The sequence below is a fragment of the Lontra canadensis genome, unplaced genomic scaffold (genome assembly GCF_010015895.1).
Source record: "Lontra canadensis isolate GAN:19392208 unplaced genomic scaffold, GSC_riverotter_1.0 scaffold179, whole genome shotgun sequence".
Taxonomy (NCBI): domain Eukaryota; kingdom Metazoa; phylum Chordata; class Mammalia; order Carnivora; family Mustelidae; genus Lontra; species Lontra canadensis.
The window spans coordinates 110001-130618 of NW_022631173.1; the positions used below are offsets into that span (position 1 = coordinate 110001).

Here is a 20618-nt window from a genome sequence, read left to right on the forward strand (position 1 = left end):
TTTTGTCTCCTAGAACAGCATGTCCTCTAATCCATTGCACCCGTTGAAACAGTATTGCTGCCTTAGGGCTGCCTGGACAGACTTCCACAAATGTAGGATAACAGAGTTTTGATTCCTAGATATTTGGCCCTTCTTTCAGTTGGGTCCAATTCCTGGGCCAGGCTTTCACCACTTTATTCCAGACCCTGACCTACCTATTTAAGACCTCTGTTTATAAAATCCGCACTGCCTCCTACTCAGCTTTCACCTGGGATGCTGGTCCTCCCCTCAGGAACTGACTGACTAAAAGATGTTTATTTCTGGAAGATTTGGTCAAGTTTCACAAGGTGTGATTGATACCAGATGTTTTTGAGGGCACCTGGCTGGCTCAGTTGGCGGAGTGTGTGACTCTTGATCTCAGTTGTGGGTTCAAGTCCCACATTAGGCTTAAAGCCTACTTTAAAAATTAAATTAAAAAAAAAAAAGCAAACATATTTTAGAGAACAGAGAAAATTTTGAGATTAGGAAGTTATAGGGGCTTTAAGGGCATGATTGAGCTGAGGTTTGAAGCTCAGATAATCCCTTTCTCGTACGATCCTAACATACCTATGAAACAGACAAGTAGAAAAGAATGGGGAGGGAAACCCATGCAAGAGTAATGGCATGAGCAAAAGCCCAGGAGTAGGTAAGTACAAGGCATATTTTTGGTTCAGTGAGCAAACAAATGTGTATACAGTACAAAAAAGTAGTGAGGGGATAATGCCTGGAAAGACGGGTAGGCAATGGCCTTGAAAAAATTCTTCAGAGTGAGATAAAGGAACTTAGAAATCACCTAGTCATGTTTTTGGGTTTTTGGGTTTTTTTTGTTTTTATTTATTTTTTTTATTTCATTTTACAGGTGATAAAGCTAAGAGAAGAGAGTCGATCAAGGTCACATGATAAATAAGAGGCAGAGTTAGAATTTTAATCCACATCCTTTTATCTGTGTACAGTGTTCTTTCAGTGTATTAGCCCTCCAGTATTTTTATACACATGGAATCATATCATAGGCAGCATTGATGGGAGAAAGCCTTACAAGGGCCGCAATGCAGCCTTAAGACATAAAAGAACAATACATTTGCTTTAATGGTGGTGACAAAAGAGGAGTAGCTTACTGGCTGGTTAAATGTATTTAAGCTGAAAGTAGGCTTAACTAGTCTCCCACAGTCATTGCAGCAGATAGGAGCTCTTCTTTCCCATCTACCCGCTTCCCAATCCCACCTCACTACTTGCTGCAGGCTGTTTTCCTCTCCTTCAGTCTTGGTTAAATTAATCTCTTAGGAATTAAATGGGAAAACTGTAGCAAGTTTCCACTTTTGGACATCCCTTGTAAAATGTCTTTCTAAAAATCTGTCATGGGGGTGTCTGGGTGGCTCCGTCGGTTAAGGGGCTGCCTTTGACTCAGGTCATGATCTCAGGGTCCTGGGATCAGGCTCCCTGCTCAGCAGCGAGTTTGCTTCACCCTCTCCCTCTGTGATCTCTCTCACTCTCACTCTCTCTCAAATAAATAAATAAAATCTTTTTTAAAAAGCTGTCATAAACAGGTAAAGAATGTCAGAGATGTGCTCTTAGGTGCACTCAGAGCCAAAATATATCTAAACAAGCATACTCCTCACTGGGTGATACTTAGAAGAATGTCATAAAAGGTCTTGAGAGTAGATAAGGAACCCCTAAATAGGCTTAGCTTGTTCACCTAGGAAGAAAATATTTTATTAAGTATTAGTCAACATCTTCTGGATACCTTTGATGTAGAAAAGTTTTAAGTATTATATTGGGCTGTTCTACGTATGTTTCAGAACACATATCAATTCAGTTAAATGTAGTTGACATTAAGGTGTTATTAAACATTTATCTGATACCAATACTATCACCTAGGCTTAAATTCTTAAAGACAGAAATAAGTGGGTATTGCATCTGAAAACACCTATATGATAATCCTATCTCCTGACAAAGAGCCAAAGGCAAAATGTGTGCTTTTTGTTTTTGTTTTAGTTGCAAAATTAATTTAAGTCCACTACACTTGGCACTTATTAATTTACCATCTTTTTAATGCTGTCAATAAAGATACTATTCCCATTACTCAGATTAGGAAAATGGGGTCTTATGAGGTCAGGGTCATTCCCTGAGAAATGTATTAAATATCAAAGCCAGGATCCAAGGCCAGGTTATCTGTATCCAAGTGCCTGACATAATGGGAACATAAATGTTTATTGAATAATTAAGTTATAGACTCTGGATAACTATATGGTTCATATAACTTGCTTGGCAACTAGTTCTAAATAATAAGTAATTATGCGGAAGAAGGGCAAGTTCAAGAGACATCTGCATGTTTCAGATTACTTTCCCCTCACCTGTCCTGTGGCTTTCAGAAGCAGTGGATTTTTTAAATGGGTTCTTTTCTCTTTTCTGCCCTCCACCAGAGGGTGCTCATAAGCAATTAAATGAGTGAGCTGTAGAGAGATTGAACTGAGAAACAAGTGCCATTTTAATTCACAGCATGGATTTTTGGCCCCTGTGCAAAGTAGCAGACTTTAAAACAGAACTCTTCACTCATTTTTTTAAATCTTATTTTATTTTTTCAGTATTCCAAAATTCACTGTTTATGTACCACACCAAGTGCTCCACACAATACGTGTCCTCCTTAATACCCAACACCACGCTCACCCATCTCCTTACCCCCACCGCCTCTAAAACCCTCAGTTTGTTTCTCAGAGTCCACAGTCTCTCATGGTTCATCTCCCCCTCCAATTGAAATAGCTTCCTTGGCTTAGAGTTGTCTTGCAAATAATAACTAGTCTGCCTGCCTGAGCTAGTATCTTTATAGAGGTAAATCTAACCATTCTCGCTAAATAGGTGTGAGAGAAATTATACCAGTAGGCAGTGTTAGGCTGGTCTGATAGGGCTATATTCTTATATAACTTAATTTTCAGAAGTACTCTAGTATTCTGAAGTACTTCAGAAGCTTGTCTAGTATACTTACTAGAATCAAATAAAAATGCAAGAATGTTGTTATTGTCTGAATGTTTAGTTTTATTATAAAAGAGTATCTTTTTTAGAAAATTTGTTAATTCTCCCGCAGTGGGTAAATTTTTATCTCCTTATGGTATAACGTAGTTTTGGGAGCTGGGATGCAATAGAAGACCTTTTTTTTTTTTATTTTTTTTTTAATAGAAGATTTTAAAAAAAGAAAACTTTTTTGTGTTGAGCAACCTCTCTTTGATAGAATGCTGGATAATGTTGGACCAGTGCAGGAAGTATGAAGGTGGGCAGTTATAATGTGAAAAGTATCATCAGGTGATTCTCCTTGTTTTCAAGAATCCCAACATAATCTTAAAAATATTTTCAAAACTTTTAATAAATTTATTCTTTGTTCAAAAAGGCAATTTAAGTATGTTATTTAGAATTTACAACTTGTCAAAGCTACAGTTCACATCTTGGGAATATTCACATATGACACTAACTATTGGCTAGGTGGAACCAAATAAATAAATTAAAAGTATTATAATGCAGTTGTTTTTTTAATTGAAAATTGTCCTCTGCAAGTGTTCACTGAGGACCCAAGGTGCCCAGCTTATGTAGCTTACAATTGAGAGTGTGGTTATCCAAGAGTGCCACAAATACGTTGCTTTGCTAAGGCATTTCTGCATACCACTGCATTAGGAAATGCTATTTATTTTGACAATCATTTCCTCAGAGATCCGTCTCAAATTATTATTTTCTTTTTTAAAAATTTTTAATTGAAGTATAGTTGACATTTAATATTATATTAGTTTCAGGTGTACAATTATATACATTACAAAATACTCACCGTAAGTGTAGTTACTGTCTGTCACCATACAAAGTTATTACAGTATTATTGACTATATTCCCCATGCTGTACTTTTCATCCTTGTGATTTATTTATTTTATAACTGAGGTTTGTACCTCTTTATCCTTTTCACCTATTTCAGCCATCCCCCTACTCCCCTCTTTTTAGTTTATTCTCTGTATTTACGAATCTGTTTGTTGTTGTTTGTTCCTTTGTTTTGTTTCTGAGATTCCATGTATAAGTGAAATCATTTGGTATTTGTCTTTGTCCATCTCATTTATTTCATTTAATGTAATACCCTCTAAACCCATTTATGTTACAAATGGCAAGATTTCATTTTGTTTTATAACTAATATTCCGTTGTATATATATTTGCCACATCTCCTTTTTCCATGCACCTATTGAGGAACACTTAGGTAGCTTCCATATCTTAGCTATTATAAATAATGGTGCAATAAATATTGGGGTGCCTATATCTTTTCAAATTAGTGTCTTCATTCTCTTTGGGTAAATACCCAGAGGTGGCTCATAAGGCATTTCTGTTTTTAGGTGTTTGGTTTATTTGTTTGTTTGTTTGTTTGTTTGTTGTGTTTTCCATAGTAGCTGTACCAATTTACATTTACATTCCCATCAACAATGCACAAGCATTCCCTTTTCTCCACTTCCTTGCTAACACTTGTTATTTTTTGTCTTTTTGATACCAGCCATTCTGACTGGTGTGAGATGGTATCTCATTGTGGTTTTGATTTGCTTTTCTCTGATGATTAATCATGTCGAACATCTTTTCCTGTGTCTGTTAGATTAAAAGAAACAAACAAACAAACAAAAAACAAGTCAGGAGCATTTTAAATTATTTTCATATAAATTTTCTAAAAAATTTGTTTTAGAAATTTGGGATAATTAAAACAAAATATAGTACTTTGCAACTAGCTATAACATCTTTGAAGAATAGGTTAAGAGTCAAGAAAACATGTTTATGCTATCATTAAGCTGTGACTTGGGGCAAACAACTTTACCTCTCTATATCTTAAATAGTAGTATTAGACTAGATCTTCTTGTGAGAAGAAACTACCTTTCATTTGGAATCTATTAGAGATGATGGGGCTACTGATGGAAGATGCTTAAGAGTAGGCTGGCAGTAAACTCTCAGGAGAGCCCCATTACTAGCTTTGAATGGAGCAAAGGATGCTTGATGGAGATAGTATGGCAGCAGCACTTAACTTCAGCTAAGACTTAAAGATCTGTGGTCTCTAGGGCGCTTGGGTGGCTCAGTTGGTTAAGCATCCAACTCTTGGATCTCATGTGAGTTCAAGCCCCTCATTGAGTTCCATGCTGGGTGTGGTGCCTTCTTTTAAAAAAAAAAAAAAAATCTGTGGTCTCCCTGTTGTGATATCAGCAATTGATGAATCCAAAGATTCTTACAACGCTAATACCACATGAGTATAAAATGAAGCCATCTACAGCAGCCATCCCTGTTTCTTTCAACTCGGCTTGCTTGCATGATAGCATTCTTATTTTTGTACACAGCAGAAAGCCTCAGAATTTGCTACTGTTGGTATTTATTTCATTAAACCTTACCAACTTGCCAAATCAGTTGAGGGCTCTAATACAGCAAGGCCAGGAAGAGAACAGTTTTTGAGCTGTTTACACAGGAGTTTTGTAGATAATTGATCTTGACCTCCACATGTCTTATAATATTCCATTCCATTGGTTCCAGAGTAGTATTAGTCACTTCCTTTTTAACAGTGTGCTTTTTTCTTTTTAATGAGGTGACTAAACTGCTATTTAACCCTGCTACAAGAATGTGGCAGTGGGCTAGCCCAGACAAGTGGATGTGCACTTGGTAACTAACATTCTTAATAAGCTTGCTTCAACCTGCCACAAATTAAAGCTCTGTGACACCTCTAGCACATAAGTGATTTAAAAAAAAAAAAAAGCTTGGATTGTGAATAAATAAGCTTTTTTTGATTTGCACTCTGGTTGGCAGTAAATGAAACTTTAGCTTCATGATTCAGTTTGGCTTCTAACTACTTTAATCTGTCTGACTGAACAGTGAGCATCTGAAAATTTTAAAGGGGTGATCCAGGAGTTATCTTCAGGGCTTCTTATTCATAAAAAGCTGTGGGTTGGTCAGAAATGTGTGACATAGTTAAAACTCCATGGCTTTTGGAATAAAATCTGTTTTGCCACTTAGTAGTTAATTAATCTTAGACAAGTTATTCTACCCCTCCAAAGCTGTTTTGTGACCTATGCAATCATATTTATCTCTAATTTGCAGGATTGTCATATATGGTAGACATATATTTAGCACTTAAGATATAGTACCTGACAAATTGATGGTATCCAGGAATAACTATTTTGATTAAGCCAAAGAATGTAATTATTGTTTATCAGTCTCTCAGACAATATATAGTAGAGCCTTAATAGTTGTTTGATTGAATTATTTGTAAATGCCTCTGAGATAAATCTTTCTGAGTTTGAGTTTTGGCTCACTAATATTTAGTGACTATGTGACCTTGGGCAAGCTTCTTAATCTATGTAAGGCTCAGTATCCTTATCTTTAAAATGGGGATTATAATAATACCTATCAAGTGGGATTATTGTGACCATTAAGTGGAGTAATGCATATAAAGCACACACATAATACCAGTATATATTAAGTTCATAATAATAACAATTATTATTAAAATATTTTTAAAATTACTAAGTGATTTCATGGTATTTGTACATATATTCCAAACCATATCAAATTATATATTTCAAAATGTGTATAATTTATTATAGGTCAGTTATACCTCAATAAAGTAATACTCAGTGATATGTGTGTGTGTATCTTCATTGCACTGCAATGATTGTATTCAACGCTGATGCCCAGTAAGACTCCCAAACCTAGATGGAACTAATTATACTAGTGACATGCTTGAAATATGGTTTAAAAATTTTCTTATATTAATATTTTATGTTTTTATTAATTTTAATATCGATTATATCAATATGCTTAATATTTTAAAATTAATATTAATATTTTTAAAACACAAGGCAATTGTATTTTATAAACTAATTTTTAAGAGATATATGGGGCACCTGGGTGGCTCAGTGAGTTAAGCATCTGCCTTCAGCTCAGGTCATGATCCCAGGATCCCTGGGATCAAGCCCTGTGTTGGGCTCCTTGCTTAGCGGAGAGTGTGTTTCTCCCTCTGCCCCCTCCCCCACTCTTGCATGTGTGCTATCTCGGTCTTCAAATAAATAAGTAAAATCATTTTAAAAAATATACAAATAGTGAAGCTATAGTTTTATAATTTTTAGTTTGTGTTACTAAGTGTATCACACACAGGGCAAGGATCCTGCAGGCCACTGAACTGAATCTTCTTCGTAATGCATTAAGATCATAGTCTATGGGAGCTAGAAGGGATCTGAGAGGTCATTCATGTGGGTTGCTCTCAGGGAGGAGTATTTTAATAGTTTTTTCAGATAACTGTGGTTATTCTTCTTGATAAACCAGAACTCAAAGTGATGGTTCTTCAAATATTAGTTTTATTGTGGATTCTGCAGCCATATCAATATACTTTTTGTACTTTGTTACAGTAAGATCCATTGGTCTGTCCTCCACTTTAATTAGATCCTTTACCAGTACGTAATTTTATAACATCATGCATTCATTGTTCACTTGAAGAGTATTGGTCCTCTGAGTTACACAGATTTTCTAACATTGACCTATTCCATTATATAATATATGTATAAGAAATAACCTGTTAATAGTACCACCGATCTCATCAGAAAAGTCTTTAAAGGGGCACCTGGCTGGTTCAGTTGGTGGAGCATGTGACTCTTGATCTCAGGATTATGGGTTCAAGCCCCATATTGGGTGTAGAGATTACTTGAAAACAAGATCTTTAGGGGTGCCTGGGTGGCTCAGTCATTAAGCATCTGTCTTCAGCTCAGGTAATGTAATGATCTTGGGGTCCTGGGATTGAACCTTATGTTGGGCTCCGTGCAGGAAACCTGCTTCTCCCTCTCCCACTCCCCCTGCTTGTGTTCCCTCTCTTGTTGTCTCTCTCTCTCTCTCTCTCAAACGAATAGAATCTTCAAAAAACAAACAAAACAAAATCTTTAAAAAAAAAAAAAAAGGGAAAGGAAAATCCTTAAGCATTAGGAATCTGTGACATTTCTGGTGGCTGATAAGTTTTCTGAGATTTTTTTACTTGAAAACTCAAATTTTGTCATGGGCAGTTAATACTTCCAGACCTGTTCCTTAAAGGAACAGCTTTGCTTAATTCATTTTGGAAGAAAATCCTATCAAATACTTAATACCAACCAAATAACCATAGTTTGCCTTCCAGTAATTTCAGTAATAATAGTGTTCTATGAAAAAAGTAGTTTGTTCAGCACATAAGTCAAACAATTACACAAGTGCTTTTTCCTCGGCATAACCATCATACTTCTTCATGCAACAGGAGTTTTATGCATACTTCCCATTTGTCACATAGAGAATATTAGAAGAGGTGTACTCGAGAGTCAAGTTTAATTAAAAGTAATATTTTTTTCTGATTTAACAGGAACATTCTTAAGTTAAACTGGCATTTTTACAGTGAATACATGGCAATGGAGACTTTCACAAAGTTTGATGTCACTACCTTGATTTGTGCTAAGGTACATATGGCAGTTTTGCCCACCGTTATTGCTTTTCCACTGTCAGTGTAAAAACAGTGAGAAAATCAAATGCCATCTATGTATTATTATGAAAACGATTTTGACCTTGCGGAACCCCTAAAAGGATCTCAAAAAACCTATGTCTCTAAACCACATTTTAGAAGTCATTGGCATAGTTAATATGTTCCTAAGATAATACCAAATTCTTTCTATAAGAAAAAAAAAAAACCCAAAACTTCAAATAGGCCTTAGGAGTATTTACTAATTGGACATATACTATTTGACAAATCTGTTCTTATTAAAGCCATCTTACAGAAAGCCTTTTAGAAAAGGAAATGTTACCATTTTTATAGAAGAAGCTGAGGTTTGAGATATGAAATATTGATTGGTGTAAATAATAGAATAATAACTACCCGAAGTGAATTCAAACTCAAGACACTCAAGACTTTAGAAGTCCTTGCTTTCAAGAGAATCAGAAGATAAGCCACAAACTGGTAGAAAAGATCTACAAAAGATACATCTGAGAAGGGATCTTTATCTAAAATATATGAGGAACTCATGGGGCACCTGGGTGGCTCAGTGGGTTAAAGCCTTTGCCTTTGGCTCAGGTCATGATCTCAGGGTCCTGGGATCTAGCCCTGCATCAGGCTCCCTGCTCGGTGGGGACCCTGCTTCCTGCCTCTGCCCCCATGCCTGCCTCTCTGCCTACTTGTGATTTTTGTCTGTCAAATTAAAAAAAATTTTTTTTAAATCTTTAAAATATATGAGAAACTCTTAAAACTCAACAAGAAAATGAACAATCCAATTAAAAAATGAGCCAAAGACCTTAATAGACATCTTACCAAAAAAGATATACAGATGGCAAATAAGCATATGAAAAGATGTTCCACATCATATGTCATCAGGGAAATGCAAACTTAGAAACTACCTATTAAGGGATGCCTAGGTGGCTCAGTATGTTAAGCATCCAACTCTTGATTTTGGCTCAGGTCATGATCTCAGGGTTGTGAGATGCAAGCCCAGCATCAGACTCCATGCTGGACAAGAGCCTAGTTAAGATTCTCTCTCTCTCCTGGGGTGCCTGAATGGCTCAGTCACTTAAGTATCTGATTTTGGCTCAGGTCATGATCTCAGGGTCCTGAGACCAAGCCTCGCATCAGGCTCCCTGCTTAGCAGGAAGTCTCCTCGTCCCTCTCTCTGCCTCTGCCCCTCCCCCTGCTTGTGCGCTCGAGAGTGCTCTCTCTCTCTCTCTCTCTGTCTCTCTCGATAAATGAAATCTTCAAAAACAATTCTCTCCCTCTTCCTCTGCCCCTACCTCTCACTTAAAAAAAAAAAAAAAAAAACCACATGAAAAACACCTATTAAATGACCAAATTCCAGACCACTGACATCACCAAATGCTGGTGACGATGTGGAGCAATAGGAACTCTCATTCACTATTGGTAGGGATGCAAAATGTTACAGCCATTTTGGAATACAATTTGGTGGTTTCTTAGAAAACTAGACATACTCTTACCATATGATATAGCAATTATGCTTCTTGCTATTTACCCAAAGGAGTTGTAAATTTAGTTCTATACAGTAACCTACACAAAGATATTTTTAGCAACTTTATTCATAATTGCCATAACCTGAAAGCAACCAAGACATCCTTCAGTAGGCTAATGGATAAACAAACTGTGATACATCCAGACAAGGGAATATCATTCAATACTAAGAGGAAATGAGATTTTAAGCCATGAAAAGACATGGATGAACTTTAAATGCATATTACTAATTGAAAGAGACCAATTTAGAATGACATTCTGGAAAAGACACAATGTGGAGACAAAAAGATCAGTGGTTGCCAAGGGCAGTGAAGGGAGGTGGAGATGAATAGTTAGAGCACAGAAGATTTTTAGAGTGGTGAAAATAACTCTGTATGATATTATACAATGGATAAATGCCATTAAACCTTAAAATGTGCAACACGAAGAGTGAACCCTAATGTAAACTATGGACTTTGAGTAATTATGATGTGTCCACGTAGGTTTATCCATAGTAAAAAACACCATTCTGGTGAGTGATGTTGATAATGGGAGAGATTATGCCTGTTGGGGACAGGGAGTATAGGAGAAATCTCTGTTCTTCTCAATTTTGTTGTAAACCTAAAATTACCCTTTAAGAAAAGAAAGTTTTTGTAAATAAATAAATAAATATAGATAGATAGATATCTATATATCTCCCATGCCTTTCAACAACATAACCCATTTATTTATATAAATTAAATATTATAAATATATATAATAGTGTTATTATTATATGTTAAATATTATATATATATATATGTATATATATATATAATAGTTTAATTAATCCTAAGACCCATTTAATATATATAATGGCCAGTGAGATTTTTAGGCATGAAATTTCTTTTACCCCAACCTTTCTCCATCCCTTGGCATTCAGAAGATTATACTCTCAGATGTGCTTTATTTATTTAAAGGTATAGTATTAAATAGTAAAGGAATTTTGGCTTGATTTCATTTTGAACTTGTGAGTCTGTTTTGAATCTCTGCATCTGTGATCATGGGAATCAGAGAATTACAGTCTAACATGGCTGGGAAAAAAACTGAATAAAGCCTTGAAATAGATTTCCAAATGAGTCACTGTTCTTCATTATATTAGGTTAAAGCAGTCTTGTGATTGAGAGATTACCATTATGTATAGGTTAATTAACTAACATAATGTATGCAAATTTAAATTTTTTAAGGTAACCCCCTTCAACTATAAAGTCAAACAAACCAGCCCTAATCTTTTTTTTTTCCAGTTCCTTACAAAATAAATACCTCAATGATAGTAGTATCAGTCCTTTACAATTATATAACCATTTGGTTTCACATACATTATCTCAATTTCATTGGATCTTCATACCAACTCTGTGAGAGAGTACAAATTGTATTACCCTATCTTGTGAATTAAGAACAGGTTCTTTTACACTATTCCCCCTCTAATAATAAATAGGAAATACAGAAATTCTAAGTGATTTTGTCCATAGTCATGGGACAATCGAGTGATTCAGCCAGCCTAGAACCTCAGCCTTCTGACTTCACATCTTTTATGTGAATTTAGGTTATGAGTCCTATCAAACATTTATTTCAGCCCTAAATTCGTGAAATCACTGAGTAACTATTGTCCCTTCCAAGGGGTTGCTAGCCCCACAGAGACTGCCCCATCTTTATTCCCTTGTATTCTTTTTTCTGTGCCTGTCCCTATGTGCATCTTTTTAACTTTCTAACTTGTTTATATGTTCCTTTAGGACAGACTTCTATTTAATCCACACTGGGCATATAGTAACTCAGAAATTCCTAACCAATCCCCCCGTCCACCTCCCTTCTAAAACACTGTTTGTTTCCCAGAGTCCATAGTCCCTTGTGGTTCATCTCTCCCTCCGATTTCTCCCCCTTCATGTTTCCCTTTTCCTAATTTCCTCCATGTTATTCCTTATGTTCCACAAATAAGTGAAACCATATGATAATTGACTTTCTCTGTTTGACTTATTTCACTATTGCTCAGCCATCAGAAAGGATGAATACCCAATTTTGCATCAACTTGGATGGGACTGGAGGAGATTATGCTAACTAAGTACTGTGTACTTTTAATGAACACTTTCTTCCAGCTTCTCCTAAAGTATGTCTTTTAATTTAACATGATTAGGCGATTAGGCAAAAGTAGTTACAGTAGAATCTAATAATCGTTTCTTTTCTCCAGGTCCTAAAAGTAATGATCATTGAAAAGATAACAGGTCTTCTGTCCATTCAGTAGGTTCAAAAGCCAGCTTTTACTTACCTTAATACATATAATCCTTTCAAAAGTCAGTTGAGGAGTGGATAAAGAAGATATGGTCCATATCATACAGTGGAATATTACTCAGCCATCAGAAAGGATGAATACCCAACTTTTGCATCAACATGGATGGGACTGGAGGAGATTATGTTGAGTGAAATAATTCAAGCAGAGAAAGTCAGTTATCATATGGTTTCACTTACTTGTGAAACATAAGGAATAACATGGAGGACATTAAGAGAAGGAAAAGGAGAGTGAAGGGGGGGAAATCGAAGACAGACAAACCATGAGACTGTGGACTCTGAGAAACAAACTGAGGGTTTTAGAGAGGGGGGGTGTGGGGGTGGGTGAGCCTGGTGGTGGGTATTAGGGAGGGCAAGTATTACTTGGAGCACGGTGTGTTATATGTAAACAATGAATCTTGGAACACTACATCAGAAACTAATGATGTATTGTATGGTGACTAACATAACACTAAAAAACAAGTCTGTTGAGGTAGTTAAGGCAGGGATTATTCACCTCAATAAATGGAAAATTCTGGCATATAATAAAGAAATGACTTCCCCAAGTGCAGGAGGCTGGGAAATAATTGAATTGAGATTTTTCTGGCTCCTGGTCCAAGTCTTTCCATTATACTACACTGCTTCTTATTGTCAGTGACATTTACATCATTATTGTTTCATTATCAGAGGATTTTAGGGTGGGGAGGAGGACTTTTTTAAATGAAAAATATTGTGAAAGTAACGTGACATGAAATTTAGCATGTAAAAAAGTAAAGAAAAGAAATTTAGCCGGTGCTTCTTATCCAAATTAGCTTTGCTTTTGTTTGTACTAAAATAAAAGCAGTCGAGCCAGTTGTTAACAAATGTTGATGAATATGATGAATAGGATGACAGAATTATATAGTTTTGCTTTTAAAAACTATTATTATTAATCAGGTTTTCTAGCATTTGTAAGAGACAATGCCAAAAACATCTAGATGCCAAAACAAACTAACAAAACCTCTAACTAGGTTAACTGACTAGATTAACCTCTAACTGACTGGCTGGCTCAGTCAGTAGAGCATGGGACTCTTGATTGCAGCGTAATGAGTTCGAACCCCACATTGGACATAGAGATTACTTTAAAACATAAATAAAATGAATAAAGTGGCAAAGGTTATACCCCAAGTTAAAAAAATTTTAAAACCTCTAACCAGACTAAAGAAAAAAATAATCGAATACAAATGATCTTTATCAGTATAATCTACATGAGAGTACACACCTCACATGATTGAAAATACATGTGTAATCATGTGACATTTGCCTTTTTCATTCCAATATTTGTCTTCAGATAATTAGCTTGATTATAACACGTTTTCGAATTGTAGTTATGACCAACCCACTGTTTTGTCCTTGGTTGGTCTCTATGAATTTACAGATATTTGGGTTTCCTTGTGTATCAGTTTAATTCACACTTCCCCAAAAGTTACCAAAAAGTGTTTTCACTATGCTAATGGAGACCCTATTTTATTTTTAAAATAATGAAAGAAACATGATATCATCATTACACTAAATAGACAAATGTGTCATTTCATGAACACCAAAGAAAAACACCCTCTTTGGTCTATTTAATATTGTTTTAATTCCTCTAGATTGACCAAAGTGATGTGTATTCATATTCGCTCATATTTTCCCAAATTTAATTTAAACCTCAAATTAGTTATTTAATATCTGACCCACTAAAAACTTCAGTAGGAGTAAATGTATTTGGCTTTAATTGTGTTGGGTAAACTAGGCAGATTCTTTGGGTAATATATCATAATGGTAATAAAAATTAACTGAGTTAACCGTTTGTGTGCCAAGGACTGTGCGAGGTGCTTTACATATATTGTAGATTACTCAGCTATAACAATCTGATATTGTGGTTTAATATGATTAAAACATAATGACATTGTTACCATCTGTAGAAACTTCTTTTTAATGCCTTCAGCAAACACTATTCCAGGGTACCTTTCAAAAGAGATTTATAGAGTACTTCCCTGGGAATTAGTAAACTGAAGTATTAATTCTAATTAGAAAAGTAACAGACACACTGGTGGTGGGTGGGGAAGTGGAGATATATATATATATATATATATATATATATATGAATATATATATATATATATGATTAGCTTTATTTTAGGCCTGTTACAGTTTCCTGGAACACTACTCTTTTGTCTTATGAAAAATGACCTCAACTAAAAATAATTTTGGGACTACATCAAAATAAAAAGCTTCTGCACAGCAAAGAAAATAACCAACAAAATTAAAAGACAACCTACTGAAGAGGAGAAGATATCTGCAAATGACATATCCAATAAAGTGTTTGTATCCAAAATATATAAAGAACTTAATACAACTCAACACCTCATAATCAAATAATCCAATTAAAAAATGGGCAGAAGACATGAACATATATAAATCGCCAATAGACACATGAAAAGATGCTCAACATCACTCATCATAGGGAAATGCAAATGAAAACCAAAATGAGTTATCATCTCACACCTGTCAGAATAGCTAATATCAAAACACAAGAAACAAGAATTGGTGAGGATGTGGAGAAAGGGGAACCCTCTTACTCTGTTGGTAGGAATGCAAACTGGTACAGCTAGTCTGGAAAACAATATGAAGTTTCTCCTAAAAGTTGAAAATAGAACTACCTTAGGATCCAGCAATTGCCCTACTGGGTATTTACCCAAAGAATACAAAAGTTCTAATTCAAAGGGATACATGCACCCCAATGTTTATCAGCATTATTTACGATAGCCAAATTATGGAAGCAGTCAAAGTGTCTGTCGATTGATGAATGAATAAGGAAGAGGTGGCATATATATACAGTGAACTATTATTTCACCATAAAAAGGAATGAAATCTTGACATTTGCACTGACATGGAAGGAGCTACAAAGTATAATGCTAAGTGAAATAAGTCAGTCAGAGAAAGACATGCCATATGATTTCACTCATATGTGCAATTTAAGAAATAAATGAACCTAAGAAAAAATAGACAAACCAAGAAACAGACTGTTAATGATAGAGAACAAACTGAATGGTTATCGGAGGGAAGGGGGAGGATGGGTGAAATAGGTGATGGGGATTAAGGAGTGCACTTATTGTAATAAGCACTGGGTGATGTATGGAATTGTTGAATCACTGTGTTGTATACCTAAAACGAATATAACACTGTGTATGTTGACTGTGCTGGAATTAAAATAAAAACTTAAGACCGCTGGGACCTTTGACCGCTGGGACCTTTGAGGACTGAGTCGGTGTTACAGCTTTTGTATTATTCACTCCCTGGGCACTGCAACCAGACCAGGCATCATATCACCTTACAGGTGGTATGGAGGAGAATACCAAGATGTATGTTGGTAGTCTGGGAACCAGTGTCAGCAGAGGAGAGTTAGAAAAAGCTTTCAATTATTATAGCCCCTTCAGAACTGTGGACTGAAAAATCTCCAGGGTTTGCCTTTGTGGAATTTGAAGATCCTAGACATGCAGAAGATGCAGTGTAAGGGCTGGATGGGAGAGTGATTTGTGGTTCCTGAATGAGAGTTGAATAATCAACAGGCATGCTTTGGAGACCTAGTTTTGATAGAATACCTGCCCAACATTCCTTTGATCCCAGTGATAAATGCTATGAGTGTGGTGAAAAGGGACATTATGCATATGATTTTCATCGTTACAGCCAATAGAGGAGAAGCAGGTCACAGTCTAGATCACATTTAAGATCCAGAGGTAGGTGATACTCTTGCTCATGTAGCAGGAGCAGGGAAAGGAGTCAAGATCAGCATTTCCTCAGCCATCAAGATCTGTGTCTCTTTCAACATCACCTTCACACAGAAGATCTAGGTCTGGTTCTGTAAAAGGATCAAGATCCCTGTCGAGGCCAAGGTCAAGGTCAAGGTCAAGATCCAGGTCTGTTTCACTACATACAAGAAGCAGCCAAAGTCTACTATGTGCTAAAGAAAACTCATCACCACCTCCAAAGAGAATTCATTCCCCATCAGGAAGTCCGCAAAGAAGTGCAAGTCCTGAAAGAGTGAAGTTCTCAAGTTCACCTTTTAGGGAAAAGTTATTTCATTTACATTATTATAAGGGATTTGTGATGTCTGTAAAGCATAACCTAGGAAGGTTATTTCTGTCATCCCGTCAAAATGGATCTGGATTATAACTCTAAATTCACAGCAATAATGTGAATGTATTAACATCCTGTGGTCTGAAAATGTGGGTTTTTATTTGGCACATTTAAATAAAATATTTCTAACTAGAAAAAATAAATACAAATTAAAACTTAATAAAAGAGGGGTGCCTGGGTGGCTCAGTTGGTAGAGTGTCTGCCTTCAGCTCAGGTAATGATCTCAGGAATCTAGTCTGCCTCTCCCTTTGCCCCTCCCCCCATTCCTCTTCATTCTCTAGCTCCCTCTCAAATAAAATCTTTTTCAAAAAAAAAAAATAATAAAAGAAAAAATAGAGGGGGGAAAAAAAGAAACCAACCCTGCTGACATCTTTTTGGTTTTTTAGAAGATTTATTTATCTATTTGTCAGAGAGGGAGAGAGAGAGGGAGCCCAGGCAGGAAGAGAAGGAAGGGGCAGAGGGAGAAGCAGGTTCCCCACTGAGCAGGAGCCCACTGTGGGACTCTATCCCAGGACCCTGGGATCGTAACCCGAGTCGAAGGCAGGTACTTAACTGAGTGAGCCACACAGGCATCACTCTGCTGACATCTTGATCTCAGACTTTAAACCTCTAGGACTGTGAGAAAATAAATTTCAGTTGTTTAAGCCAAAATAATAATATTAATAATAATGATAATGATAATGATAATAATTACCTTGACTATTGTAACATGCCATATACAGAAAAATTTCAAGTTTTCAAAGCCTTACTGGTTAACATAATACTGGGGCTACTAGAGTGAGCTTTCTAATCTAACTTCAGAAATCTAGAAAATATTGGGGCACCTCAGTGGCTCAGTCCATTAAGTGTCTGCCTTCGGCTCAGGTCATGATCCATGGATCCTTGGATAGAGCCCTGCATCAGGCTGGCTCTCTGCTCAGTGGGGAGTCTGCTTCTCCCTCTCCTTCTGCCCTTCCCCCTGCTCATGTGCGAGTGTGTAAGCTCTCTTCTTTCTCTCTCAAATAAAATCTTAAAAAAAAAGAAATCTAGAAAATATCTAAAGGAGCTTTTGTGAGACATTGCCTCATTTTGCTTACGAATGATGGATTCTTTGTTTTTGCAGATGTGTCTTGCTGAATCAGGGCTATCCTATCCCTGTCATCGACTTACAGTGGGCAGAAGATCTTCACCTGCACAGACCCAAGAGCAGTCCGAAGAGGTAAGCTTTTTTGCCAAGCTTTTCGGTGAATAGGAGGCCTGTCCTCCACCTACCTGCCCACTTCCTATTCTTTTTTATCTGCCACAGCAGTGAATAGTTGAAGTAAATGTAGCGTGAATAAAATCTCAGTAATACCTGAAGGCAGAAACTTTTCATGCGAGTTTATTGCTAATGTGCTCCTCCTTGGTCTATAAGTTTCATGTTTCATCAGACAGAATTCAGTTGGATTGTTTGAAATGAGTTTTACTTAGAATTGACAGGTTGACTGGCGATTCACAGACCTGTACCCCTGGGGGAAAAAAATATATGTTTATAAAAAATAAAATTAAAAAAAAATTGACAGGTTGACAAAGGATTTTGTTCATTGCCAACTATATAATTGAGTACATTTATTAAGACTGATCCTGAAGGTCCTTTAACTCATTGAGTTGGAGCACCTTCTAGGATCCAGGTATTGTGGTTGATACTATGTAACAAAGATGGATACCAATATATCCATACCAAGGTGCTCAGAGTCAAAGGAGATAGATTAATAAACTAATAATAATGGCAAAATGTAATAAAAGCAGTGATAGAGCATAGAAATACTATAGAAGCAGAGAAGAGGGGCAGATAAGATTGAATATGTTTGTGTATAGGATGTACCTGTGTGTATCTTTGTGGGTCTGAACAATGTTAAAAGGCAGTATCTTTTCCATGGCTACAAATAGCACTCTGAGTCCAACTATGACTTTGATTACAAGGTAATGGGAAAGATAGCTTGGACATAACAATTTATCTGTTAAAAAGCATTTAGGGAGCTCCTACTATGTGCTAAAGAAAACTCATCACCATGACTTAAAAAGTGTATGTGACAGGGTCATAACTAAATAGCACAGGAAAACATTATTTAGCTCAGTGTTTTCAGTCCAGTAAAACCTTTTTCCATTTACAGTCTATACAAAATATGGTTGTGAATTTTTATTTAAACTGACTGTATTTTGGACACTCACTGCAGAAGCTGCCACAGGACCTCTCTAGCTATCCTCTGAAATGCATTTATATCACTTAAATATGTGAAAGGGAAATGGGACTGCATAAGTTCCATTCTAGTCCATGATCATCCTGTGAAAATGATAATTTGCAATTCCGGTTTTTAACATTTTTTTTTGAAATCCACAAAGAAGAAGGGGTTTTCCCCTGCTACAAGTATTACTGTACTGTTTTCTTAGGCCTCTAAAAATGTTAGTTTCCTTTAAAGAGCCCACACCATTTTATTCAGCATTTTATCTCACTAATCATCTTGAAAGAAAACATGATATTGAGTTTCACTGCTTGGCAGAAATTACCAGAAATAATTTACTAAACTATTTCTTTCTTGTGCGTGTGTTTCTAATGCTAAAGCAGGTTGTGCTTCAACCCTATAATGAATAAATCTACTACATTAAAATGTGGTAGCTTCACCCAAAATTTTTATTTCTGTGCTCTGAAAGATGATAGATCCCCATTTCACTTGATTTTATTTCCTTCTCTCACTTTCACCATTATATGTGTTATTTGGGTGGTCCCTTCAGCAAAAATAAGTCAATCCCATACAGTAAGAAATAGTGTTTATGAGGCTGGCATACTGTTTAGGTTAGAGAAGAAGGTAGAGTAGAATTAGGTGGCTTTGCTAAACTGAAAGAGCTGCAGTCTTGGGAATATCTTAAAATGTGATTATTTGTGATGAAACCATTATTTTTCCTTCCCTGGCTAACTGTAAATATCACCTTTTTAAGGGGCTAGTGAGAAATGGGCAACTGTGACTTGGGCTTTTATGTTCCCATAGAATTATACAGCTGGAAGGGATTTTTAAAATTTGATTTCCCTTCTTCTATCCATTCATCCCTCATTCATTTAAACATTTGATATCTTCTAGGTGCTCATCATTAGGACCACAGTCTGTATGCTAAAAGAGCTCACCCAAAATATCCCCTCAAAATACACCTGTTTTATCTCCAGTAACAAGGCAACCAGTTCTATTGTTGAGCAGCTCTGTCTCTTGATATCTTCTTTAATTAATTGGAACTTCTGTCCTTATATCTTCTACCCAGTGGTTCTGCTTCTCTTTTTTCTGCTTCTAACCCTTTTCCTACATGATTCATGTTTCAGGACAATTACCATTTTTCTATTGATTGAAACCTTGAGTTAGGAAGAAGATATGTAAGACTAGTAGTTAAATTTAAGCTTTGAATTTTATGGATTATAGTTATGTGTCCTCTAGCTGGGGAATTCTTTTTCTTACATCCTCCTTCTGGTCTTGCAAGTATTTTTTTTTTAATGATAATTCACCATTTTTCTTTCCTCCCCAGCCTTCCCTTGCTCCTGAGCCCTCTTTTAATGATCTTTCTATATATGAGTACCTAGCTAATACCTTCCTCTCCTTTCTGCAGCTGCTTGAATGGGACAAGATAGGGGCCCATTGACCCAGACTTCTTGAGAATTGTCCAGTCCTCAGTTGATTGTGGAAGAGAGGGGAGTGCCCCAAGATTAAAACAAAACAAAACAAAAAAACAAAACAAAAAAACCTTCCAGTGTAGTAGATGCTAGTTAGTAACTTAAGGAAACATTTATTGAATGCTCACTATGTGTTAGTCAGATGGATATACACTGGTAATTTCATATTATATGATGTTAAAATTAAGCAAGTGCAAGATACTAGGGCACAATTGTGGGGGTTGAAGGCGTAACACTCAAGAATGTTGGCAAGCAAAAGCTGTGTTTGCCTTACACACTTCTGTAGCCCTAACATCTAGTGTAGTACCTGGCATATACCAGCCACAAAATAAATATTGGTGAGTGAGTATTTCTTAAAAAAGAAGAAGGAGAGGGGAAGAAGGAAGAGGAACAAGTTGGGAGAGGAAGAGAAAGAAAGACCATAGAAATTTATATCCAAATCAAATTATAAAGAATGAGGCCAGTCGGCCAAATGAAGAAA

The 20618-nt window shown here is 36.2% G+C and overlaps 1 protein-coding gene and 1 pseudogene across 1 annotated transcript in view; both read left to right on the plus strand.

Moving 5' to 3' along the window:
- Positions 1 to 20618, plus strand: part of FAF1 (Fas associated factor 1) — a 278132-nt gene that overhangs the window by 104255 nt on the left and 153259 nt on the right. The window contains exon 4 of the mRNA XM_032846635.1: positions 17567 to 17662. Coding sequence (XP_032702526.1) covers positions 17567 to 17662 — 96 coding nt within the window. The remainder of the gene's footprint in view (positions 1 to 17566; positions 17663 to 20618) is intronic.
- On the plus strand, positions 15670 to 16500 carry LOC116860585 (annotated as a pseudogene).